This window comes from Aptenodytes forsteri, unplaced genomic scaffold, assembly GCF_000699145.1.
Source record: "Aptenodytes forsteri isolate BGI_AS27 unplaced genomic scaffold, ASM69914v1 Scaffold59, whole genome shotgun sequence".
Lineage (NCBI taxonomy): Eukaryota > Metazoa > Chordata > Aves > Sphenisciformes > Spheniscidae > Aptenodytes > Aptenodytes forsteri.
Window position 1 is genome coordinate 920,597 of NW_008794085.1, and position 11,531 is coordinate 932,127.

Consider the following 11,531-nt stretch of genomic DNA (forward strand, 5'->3'; position numbering starts at 1 on the left):
TTGTGGGTGGGTTTGTTTTTTTTTTTTTTTTAAGATTGTATCGTTGTGATCACTGTAGGGCTTTTACCTGCATCAGAATGTTGGTTAGAGTTATTTCTCAATCTGAAGAGTTGTTGTAGGAAAGGTTTAGATGAATGTGAGATGAATAGGGGACTGCAAGGAAAGTTGTTTCATTCAGAGAATGTGGGTTTAGTGCTTTTTCTGCTTACTCTGAATCTGTATTTAAACTCTTCCAGGTATAACAAGGTAGATTGAGTTTAAGAAGAAATAGTCATATATATATATTGTATGTTGATAACTGTTGAGCATTGTAAATGAAATGGAGTTGGGCAGGGTCAGACTTCCCTTCATGAACAAGAATTGAGCTGCAAAATGTTGTTATGGTGGGTTAGAAGGTGGCATATTTCAGACTACCAAGGACCTGGAGCTCATGCACAGAAGCGGTTTACTACAGCTTAATGAGATTGTGCATGATAGATAATTCACGTGTGCACTTTGAACACATGGCAAATGTGAGAGAACTTGTTAAGTTACAATAACTTACTCATTTGTCCAAGCGCTGAGAACATCTGAAGGCAACCATGACCTGCAGCTTGAAATCAAGGTCTTGATTCCTTTTGTGTATTGAAAGATCCCATGATACTCTTTAAGGATAACTGTAACTCTTTGTATTCTGGATGCATTTCTCTAGTTACTTATGTTTTCTGTGCAGCTCTAGTTTAATATTTTTTTTTTTCCATTGCCTTCAACTTAACTTCTAAATCCCAAACATTTTGGTACATTGTCCTGCAAGTGACTGTTCTGTTTGGGAATGCCAACAGACTGCCTTCTTATAATGGAGAGCTCAGATGTGTAACTTCATGTTTCATGAAATAATTCAAAATGTTACATTAATACAGACTATTGCTTTCTGTGAACTCAGGTGACCGGGTCATAGACGTAGGGTCAGAGTGGAGAACTTTCAGCAATGACAAAGCAACAAAAGATCCATCTCGAGTCGGGGATACCCAGAATCCTTTGTTGAGCGATGGCGACTTGAGTACGATGATTGGAAAGGTAACACTTAAAATACTAAATTTTACCAAGTTTGAGCATTTTTATGTCAAGTATATACTTGTATGTCCATAGGGAAACTGTTCAGAGAATGTATTTACAAAGAGATTTTGTCTGAACTGAACTCTTACATTTCAATGGTCTGTAAAATGTGGCCCTTTCCTGGGCGTAGCAGGAAAGGGCTGACCTCTTCAACAAAAGAAAAGCTTGCAGTGCTGTGGGTTTACTTGGCACTCTTTGGTACGCTGCTATAAATAGAAAAGCTGATGTTGCAATCCCTAAAGAAACATTTTGACTTAGCATGCGTATTTGAGATGATTCTGAAATAACAGATACTCAGTTTTAAGGTCTCAATAGCTAGTACTGCCCAACTTGAACTATCATTTTTTGTAATAAAATCTGTATCAGATTCATATTGGACACCCGGAGATCTACATGCATGTTGTACATGTTCTTCCAGTTAATGTTAGAGCACTAAATGTAGAACTCTTTTGTGGTGCGAGTGCTCCAGAAGAAAGTATTCAATGTACGAGTTGAAATTTAGTGGTACAGCCATATCCTGCTGTTTCCCATGAGAAAGCAAACAAGATTAATTGTGCAAATGCACTCCCTTTAATGAAGTAGTGACCCAGGTAAGTTTTAATTGTTATACTTTGTGTTACGTTTTTTACTGCAAGATCCAAATGGATTTTTGTGGATTTCTTGAATGTTTCATGAAAGGTGGTCCAGTTGCTGATAAATAACTATTAAAAAAATGTATTGCTGCTTTGTGTGTTGCAGTACATGCACACCAGGATTTCTCAGAAGTTTTTGTTCCAGTGATGTTGCTAGGATGAAGAAGTAGACATACCTAAACATGTATGGATACGTATAGGGGAGCGTGCACCATACTTCTCAACCAAGAATTCTTCAAAGAGATGAAGTTGACTAGTGAACACTGCTATGGACAACCAATCTTTCACCATTGGTGAAAAAGAAACCTTCTGTTCAAAGGATTGTCCAAGTAGATGCTTGTGTTTTGAACAACTCCAAACATGGCTGCCCACCAGATTTTAGGATGTCTTATGGTGGCTTTTGGAATCCATTCAGGCAAACAAATTTCTGCGCTGCTCCGTTAAAAAAAGTTGGCATTGCTACGTAGCTCTGTGAAGCAGTGCTGTAGAAGTCACTGGGGTTTTAATGTCACCTGTATAGGTCTAGAAAGATGGTAGTTCCCAGGGTTTGGATTTCTGTCACTGATTTGGTCAGCTATGATAAAGATCAGAAATACCCCTTTATAGACAGATGGAGAAATGGACTGTTTGCTCCAGGTTCACACCGTTGTTTTGTTTTGGAACTGTGTAAATAAAGGGTTTGTTTCTGGGAGCTCGGTTTGATTCAGTAGGTAGGGTGAGCTTCTGAGCTCTTTTAGAACCTGCGTGTTGGAAAAGACAAAAGATATTTCAGCTAAAGATAGAATTTGTATCCAGGTGAACAGTGACTTGTGCTGTTAACCCTCTTCTCTCTGGAGGTTCAGATCCTCGTTTAGAATAAAAGGGATAGCAGCCTCAGTGAGAGAATAAAAGACATAAAGGAATGTCTGTGAAAAGTTTTGTTTTTCAATGAGAACTAAAAATGTTTAGAGGTAGACATTCATCTAATGAAACAGTTTTGCTGTTAACCAGAACATCCCAGAATAGGCATGACCAAACTTGCTGTAGCAAAGACTGCCATTCAGTGAAGATGAGATGCGGGAATGTCAGTGTGGCATGATTTAACCTATGAGAACTGTGAGTAAAAATGTCCCAAGTACTGGAACCGCCAGGATCACGTTGGAGAACGCAGAGGGAGCAGTCTGTCCTACTGTGGATATTTTATTTGCACGGGGAGGAATCACAGAAGAGGCACATTATTTTCTACGGGAAATTGGGAATCTCTTTGACAAACCAGGATGTGTTCTGTACAAGAGTTCCTGTGTTTGTCTTGCCAGTGAGCAGGGGCTCTGGGATGTCGGCTCATTGATGTGAACTCTGTATCGGGAGCTGCGTTTTTCCTCAGTCATTTGGAAGGAAGAGAATGGCTTATATCAGAAGATGCTGAAGAAATTTCCTATCAGTGCAGAAAGGCCATGAATTTTGCAGCAAAAATAACTAAACCAAGGAAGTAGTACATTTCTCAAGCAGTCTTCTGAAGTCCCTGCCAGCAGTAGGCTGGGATGAAGATTGACCTAGATAATGCACAGTGGTTGAACAAGGGTGAAATTGGTGTAGTCATGAGGAAGATAAGTAGTATCCGACAGAGTACAGGACAGCCTTCATGAATTCCAGAGAATGAAGCAGGGTAAGATTGTATTTTCTCAGTTAACAACAATCTTAGAATTCCCTGGAGTGGACCTCAGATTTGTGTGCCAGAGATTGCTTTAGCCTTTCACATGGGACAGGGAACGGAGGTATTCCTTTCTGCTTGAGAGGTAGGGCTGCGGATAATAGAATCTTTAAAACAAAAAGCTGCTCACCACCACCAAACAACCCCCAAACGCAGCCTGTGTTGTGGAAGATCCAAAAGAGAAGGACATTCATAATTCTCACGGCACATCATATTAGAGATCTATTGTAAACTCCTGGGAATGTATGAAAGTGGAGTCTGAGCCACTTGCCAGTTACAACAGTAAAGTTCTGGTGACTGGCTGTTGCCTTGAAATAGTAAAGGAAGGGGGCCAGTTCTGCTTCACAGAATGGTTTGTCACTCTTTCCTCTTTGAGACCAGGAGGTGCTGCTTCGGGACTCCTTTCTGCTGGGGGTATGTGGTCTGTATCTGCTAGCAGCAAAAGAGAGGCTGCTTTGCCCATGCAAAGGGATTCGTTCCTAATTGGTTTTAGTACTTAAGGGACCCATCTGTCTGAGGCAGCAACAGCCTGCGTTGGAAGAAAGATTAATTTGTCTGTGAAGAGGAGGATGAATAGCGTAGTTGGCTGTGGTGGAAGTGGTTTGCATTCTTCAGGCAGATCTTTAGGATATTGGCACAGAACTGTCTCTTTCAGAAAAGTAGATACTGTGTGCTGCAGTTGATCTGATGACAATGCAGATCAATTGGAGACATGGTGAAGTCTGGCATTAACTCCTGGGAGTATGAAAGTGGAGTCTGAGCCACTTGCCAGTTACAACAGTAAAGTTCTGGTGACTGGCTGTTGCCTTGAAATAGTAAAGGAAGGGGGCCAGTTCTGCTTCACAGAATGGTTTGTCACTCTTTCCTCTTTGAGACCAGGAGGTGCTGCTTCGGGACTCCTTTCTGCTGGGGGTATGTGGTCTGTATCTGCTAGCAGCAAAAGAGAGGCTGCTTTGCCCATGCAAAGGGATTCGTTCCTAATTGGTTTTAGTACTTAAGGGACCCATCTGTCTGAGGCAGCAACAGCCTGCGTTGGAAGAAAGATTAATTTGTCTGTGAAGAGGAGGATGAATAGCGTAGTTGGCTGTGGTGGAAGTGGTTTGCATTCTTCAGGCAGATCTTTAGGATATTGGCACAGAACTGTCTCTTTCAGAAAAGTAGATACTGTGTGCTGCAGTTGATCTGATGACAATGCAGATCAATTGGAGACATGGTGAAGTCTGGCATTAGTTGTGACTTGATTGCCAGAATGTTATTTCTAAAATCCCTGTGTAAAATTCAAGAAAAATAACTGAACAAGCAGCTTCTAGATCTGCCTTGATATAAAGAACTCTTTTCTGTGAATCTAAAAGAAAACTTTTAAGTTTTCCTACCTATCTTGTGGAAAAAGTTGTCTTTTGTCACCCTTTGTAGTTAATCTATTCCTTTTTGTAGTGACTGCAAGTACAAGAGAATTAGGTTGGTCGAACAAGAAACTAATGCAATCTCTTGGTATAGAATTCCTATCCTTTGATCAGATGCCTCCGAAAGGAAGCTGGCTGTTGTCAGACTGCGCGGCCTGGATCTAGAAGTGCTATATCGATAAGCAGTGGCAAGATATGAAGGGCTGATGATTGAAAAAGAAGAAAGGATCCATCGGACTGTATAATGAGCTGGTTGTACTGGGCAAGACGACTGCCAGATCTGAGGGCATTCCCTGGTGTTGTGGATAACCTCAAGTCAATGATGTGGATGGTGTTGGTGATGCTTCTACTTTCTGCTATTAAAGGGAACATACTGGGGTACAAAGCTGTTGGCTGCCAGCACTGTAAACCTAACCTCCATTGAGGTCCTTCAGAGATTACCACTGTTTACTGGACTGTGTTTTCTTGCTCTAGCTATCTTTGAGGCTGTTTCCAGGGTTGTATCCATGAAGTTTCGGCTCTGTTTGAAAGCCAAACAGGTGGAACTCCTGACTTTGACAGGTACCTTTCTTGCTGAGATGGGAAAGATATGAGTAGGTGTCTCATAAAGGCCACAACAGTAAAACATGCAATTCTTAAAGTCTACTTGATTTCAGTTGAAACTGCATGGCTTCTGTTTTTTCCATGAAGGGAAAGGGACTCCTAACATGGTTGTCAAGGGCTGAAGCTAACAAGGCATGGTCTCTCAATTGAAAGTTCCAGAAGGAAAGTAGGTGGTGCATTTAAATAGCAAATGCAGGGAGAATTGTTGTGGTTTATTTAAGCGGTTGAGGTGGAAAAGTATTTTTCAACCCTTTTATAGTTGTGAGCTGTATATTGGGTATGGCTCTTGGCGAGTGCTCATACTGACAGGGTAAAATCCTGTGGCTAACAGTACTTGCCTATAGCTGCATTGGTAGTTTCAATATACGTAAGCAAATGTTCAAAGGAAAAGGTAACCATAAGTACCAGCAAAAAAGTGGAAAATGAGAGGTTAAGGAGAACCATTACCAAAAAAAAAAAACTTTTAGGTGCTGTGTAGTGGAACAGGGAAAATCCCTGTGGTGAAGGGGAATACTTGATGGCCCCAGGGCAGAGCAGTGTTTCCTAGTAGAGGACTATCTGGCATGAAGCCTGAATAGAGAAGGACTGGGGACTTGCTGTCAGGGTTGATAGGCCTTTGTGGTCACTCTTCTGGCATCTACAAGATTTTAAGCACATGCAGTTCCTATAAGCATTTGTGCCTAGCGCTAGTCTAGGAGGCCATGATGCACACCAATGTTGTAATGCATTGTGGAGAACAGGGGTATGAGTGATGGCCAGAAAGAAGAAGCCTTTTGACCTGAAACTTGCATATGTTTTGGGCCGAGGGAAGTTGTTCTGGCATAATTTCTGAAAGGAAGGTCTAGTGTTGCAGATAGGTTTGTAATGCTCTTTGTGGCCTCAAGTTTGTTGTGCTTGATTCTTGCCCTTTGTTTACCTTTAAACCTTACTGGGAACCTTTGGATAGTTGGAGGTGTTAACCCAGTCAAGGAAGTAGGATTGCTGTTGGAGCAGGTGCCAGGATCGTTTCTGGGTGGTTCTTTCGTCTGAAAGGATGTTTGAAGGAGTAGGAAAAAAACAAGAATGCTCTTGGAATCTAGCGTCTGTCATAGAGGGCCTGTTCAAGGGGCTGGGGAGGCTTGAGAAGGGAGGGTTCTGTGCCGGAGTCTTCGGTCTCCACAGCAGTATCAAAGTGTGTATGCACCACAGGTACGGGTGTCGACAGTAGAGGTATCCACCGAGCTCTTCAGAAATGGGGTGTAACTGGAGTCCTTGGGTGTAGGGAAGTGGAACAGTGTAAGCGAATGGCCAGGTTAGCAGTCAGTCATAGATCAAGATCTGCTTTATGCTTACTGTTTTTGGCAAAACGGAACAGTGTAGTAGTCTGTGTCTGCAACGGCCACCTTATCAGCTTGTTTAAATGACCAAACCTTGTCTGCAGTGAAAGTTGGATCTGCAATGAAGGTTGGATGCCCCTGCCTGGCTAAATTGTTTGAAGGTGCCAGCAAGGAGTAAATGCATGCTGATTCAGGGAATCCAGGTTTCCACTCATGATGTGGAATTTTTTTGGAGAAGTGTTCTCCGCTTGAGAGAACTCACGGCCTGACACACTGATGGCAAACACATAAGTAGACAATAGAAATTACAAACATTGCTCTTCTGAACTTATGGGCCATGTGGTCATCATCAGCTATTACTGATCTGCCATGGCATTATTTATTAAACACGTGTTTCAGGCTGATGGCTAATTGAAGACCTTAAACGTTTTAGACCCTCTTAGTTGGGCAAAATTGATTGCATATTTAATAGAAGTATGCGATTTGTACTATCAGTTGTAAGGTACCAAAAAATGCATGTTGGAAGCTTGTTTTGGAAGTTGTCGGGTTGAGTTGGTGGCTCTTACTTCTCCTAAGACCTCAAGCTTTTCTTTTAAGAGGTCTGTGGTTTTCCTGTAAAGGCAGAATATGTGGATATTTATATTTTGCCACAGGTAAGGCTTGCAACTGCTAGCAGGCACAGTATCAAACTGGTTTTGAATAGGTAATTGGTTTGGATGTCTCTTTGCCCATGCCTTCATTTTCATATTTGAGTTCTAATTGTAACAACTGGTTTCCAGTTGGCCATAAAATTTTGTTTTCCTGACTTGCCGGTCTGCCGCAGTGCAGGTGCAGCCCACATGACATATGGGTTGCATAAAATCTAATCTTGGACCTCAGCACTGGTGACAGGAGTATTGAGACGCACACATTGGCTACATATTACTCATTTTATTCTTTAAACTATTGTTACATTAGGAAAGAAAAATCCCTGCGTTATCTGTGGTCCTTGGAAATCAAGTCACGATTTGAGACTTGTGCAAAGTATAGAACCCGATGTTTGGAACAACGCTCGATTGTACGATTTACTTCAGTGATGTTTATTTGCACAACTGTTCAAACTGAATGCCTTGAATTAAGATGTATAAAGCTGGAAGATGTTTGTTCTTGAAATGAGGAGGAAGTTGCTTGTGTTTTATTCACAATAAAATTTTTTCTTTTCAGGGCACAGGTGCAGCAAGTTTTGATGAATTTGGGAATTCAAAGTACCAAAATCGCAGAACTATGAGCAGCTCCGATCGTGCAATGATGAATGCTTTTAAAGAAATTACAAACATGGCTGACAGAATCAACCTCCCTAGAAATATAGTTGTAAGTTCACGTCTCCCTTCCCTAAATTGTCCTGGCATTGACTTAGTTAGCATAATATAATGAGCACATGAATTTTTGATATTGCTGCTAATTAAGTGGCCTAGAGTTAATTAAATTTAGTCTTCTTGCTTTGAAGGATCGAACAAATAATTTATTCAAGCAAGTGTATGAGCAAAAGAGCCTGAAGGGAAGGAGTAATGATGCCATTGCTTCTGCTTGTCTCTACATAGCCTGTAGGCAAGAGGGTGTTCCAAGAACATTTAAAGGTAAGTTTTCAGTGATACAGATTCAATTTTGCTATGAAGGAAAGGTCTAGTTACTGTCACTGCAGGAGGCTGGTTTTCTCATTCCTGGTCTTTGCTGAATTGGCTGTTCTCAGCTACAGCTCGCCTTTGGGGGTGGGGGGTGGGTAGAAGGGAGTCTGGAAACTTGTTATATTTGTGAAGCGAGTAGGCTCTTAAGCATGGGATTTTTGGTCATAATGCATTAAAAAAAAAGCAGCGTTTGAAAGTCATTCTGAGTGTTGGTGAAACTTAAAAGGTATTGCTTTGACCGGAGGATGGTGGGGACTATTGTAACTGAATTTGAACCAACAGTTCTGCAGTAAATATGTGTAACTTCTCCCTGACAGGGATACAACTTTTTTTGGCATTGAGTACCAAATTTCCCTTACTAAGCAAGCTGTATTAATTAGCTCCTTATGAAAAATGTGTGCTGACTGAAGTGATTTGGAAGTTTCACAAACATGCAAAGCTTATTTAGTGATGGTGGCCTTCATGACGTTGGCCTTCTTTGTGGGTCTTAATATATTGAGAATCAAATTTGATTATTTTGGGGGAGCAAATGCTGTCAAGCCTAAAGTTTAATTTTTACTCTTTGGTTAGAAATATGTGCAGTGTCCAGGATTTCGAAGAAGGAAATAGGCCGGTGTTTCAAACTTATTTTGAAAGCTCTTGAAACCAGTGTTGATCTGATTACGACTGGAGACTTCATGTCAAGATTCTGTTCCAATCTGGGTCTTCCCAAACAAGTACAAATGGCGGCAACACATATTGCCCGTAAAGCTGTGGAATTAGATTTGGTTCCTGGGAGAAGCCCTATCTCTGTAGCAGCTGCAGCTATTTACATGGCATCACAAGCTTCTGCAGAAAAAAGGACACAAAAAGGTAAAACCTTCACTTTTTCTTTTTTTTTCCTTCCCTTCCCCACGTCTTGCTGCTTGAAAGAGAATTCAGTGTTACTGTAAAACTCGCATGAGGTCTGTGCAAGTAGTGGTAAGTTGCCATTCTAATTGCTACAGCAAGGACCAAACGAGGACCTCCCGCTCCCCAAAATGAGAATTGAGTAATTGGCTATGCTCAATGTAAACTGAGTTCGCTTTCTTCTGGCACTAGGAGTTGGATTCTTGAACGCAATAGACCAGTGCATTCAAATGAGCATAATTTTGACTTCACCCGTGCTAATATTTGCATGTGTACATTCTGCTGCTCTAAAATACTCCAAACGCAAGCCTGGGGGCAGTCGCGGGTAGCACGATGGCTTTAGATTACATTGAGTCTTTAATCATTCTAGCAGCCAGGGAATCGCCTACATCAGTACGTGTTCCTTGACTTCTTGCGAGCCTGTGATAAAGATCGAGAGCGGTGGGACAGCAGGCTTGGCCGTAGATCACCTTTGCCATTACCCTCTTCTGGTAGGGCAGCCCTTGGGGACGCCAGTAAAGAGTTCAGGGCTGTTCGTGCGCTGCCGAGCAGCGTGTGGATCAGCCTCCGGGGCGCGAGGGAATCAGGCCTATGTGGGGGCAGCACATGGAGACGGAAGGGAGCTGAGGCTGCGGTGGTTAGAACTTGGTGTGACAAATGGATCCAAGTGCTGGCAGCTGGCTGTGGAAGCTCCGTTGATGTGTCTAGTCCAGATCAGACATGTTAAAAATCTAGCAATTCCTTAGCGGAGAGCTGCTTTTAGGTAACGAATAGCCTTTATCTGTCAGGTTGTGGTGCTTTGTTCTGCATTAATCATTGCTTATTCTGTCCCTGGAGCTTTCATCATGTTGGCAGTTTCCTGGGCGTGTGAGTGATCTAGAGCCCGAGCAGCATGGTGCCTTCATCCTTGCTCGCCTTGAGCAATCGAATTATGCCTTAAGAGCGATCGTTAAAACAAAATACATCTGCCTGCCATGGATACAGACATGGCTCCATACTCCTTCAGTGGCCTCAGACAACGCTGAAGGCTTTCGTGCAGTTCAAGGTTTAAATTCCAAACTTGGTTAAATCTTGAATAAATTTAAGTTTCTGTGCCTCTCAAACAAGTGTGTCCTTTGCTCGTTGAACAGTGCTCTGTGCCTCTGACGTATTTCTCTGTGCATTTTAAGGTAAATGTATTTCATGTTTAGCAGAAGGTACCGCGCTTTGTCTGTGCCGAAGTTTTTTGCTGTTTTTGCTTATTTAATTAAAGCGCAAAAATGAAGATCCTGATGTTGATGACGATTTGTTAGAATATTGCCGGGCAGATGTGGAGTTTGCAGTAGATGTTTCTAATGACTTTTGCACTTTTGGCCCTCTGCCAATTTGGAACCGATACTATTCCCAGATTGATAGCCCAAGTTGAATTATGGCACGTGAGAAGACAGACTTATGCGTGCAAAGTATTAGTCACCATGGTTAAAACCATTTTTACCAGGCTTTTGGGAGAGTTACGAATTAAGCTAAGCGCATAGCACTTCTCGATTAAATTACGGTCGCTGTTTTTTTCAAATGGCAAAAGTAAAAGCTAACCGCTTATCTGCTTTTTGTCTTAGAAATTGGCGATATTGCTGGTGTGGCTGATGTTACGATCAGGCAATCGTACAGGCTGATCTATCCTCGAGCTCCAGATCTCTTCCCAGCAGACTTCAAGTTTGATACCCCAGTAGACAAACTACCACAGCTGTGAAATTGCAGAGGGTTACTTTTAATTTCTATTAAGAAAAACCCCAACAACAACAAACTTTTTTTGATTTTTGCCTATAATAAAGGATGTACAAAGTGTTAATATTGAGTCTTCATGTTGTGGAACTGGAGGATATGGAGATGGAGCATAACTGCTGGAACGCAGCACACATTCCAAGGGTAAACAAGCTCACTGTGTGGCATTTTGTATGTATATATTAGTGGAAGTAAATATTTAATGACTGTTGCAACAAGCTTTCTTTCATATTGTTGTACTTATTTAGATTTCTTTTGTAGGGATCTAGTAAGATGTATTTTGGAAAATTTAAAAATATTATGTAATTCCCAAATAAACTGTTTTCCAAAAACACTTACCATCTTGTGAATATGACTGCAACTTGACGGGCACATGCTGTTCCACGTGCTGAGAACTGGGATGCAGTCCATAGAACGGTAGAGTTAGCTTCGTGCTTACGGACTTGGTCACCAGGCTGCTTAAATGCTCGCTTTCTTGA

The 11,531-nt window shown here is 41.7% G+C and overlaps 1 protein-coding gene across 1 annotated transcript in view; it reads left to right on the top strand.

The window, feature by feature from the left end:
* GTF2B (general transcription factor IIB) overlaps nt 1-11,118 on the top strand; it is a 22,792-nt gene extending 11,674 nt beyond the window's left edge. Inside the window, exons 2-6 of the mRNA XM_019470727.1 lie at nt 923-1,056; nt 7,943-8,089; nt 8,226-8,355; nt 8,974-9,255; nt 10,887-11,118. Of these exons, the coding sequence (XP_019326272.1) occupies nt 923-1,056; nt 7,943-8,089; nt 8,226-8,355; nt 8,974-9,255; nt 10,887-11,020 (827 nt within the window). The 3' untranslated portion in view covers nt 11,021-11,118. The remainder of the gene's footprint in view (nt 1-922; nt 1,057-7,942; nt 8,090-8,225; nt 8,356-8,973; nt 9,256-10,886) is intronic.
* Nucleotides 11,119-11,531: the final 413 nt, after the last annotated feature.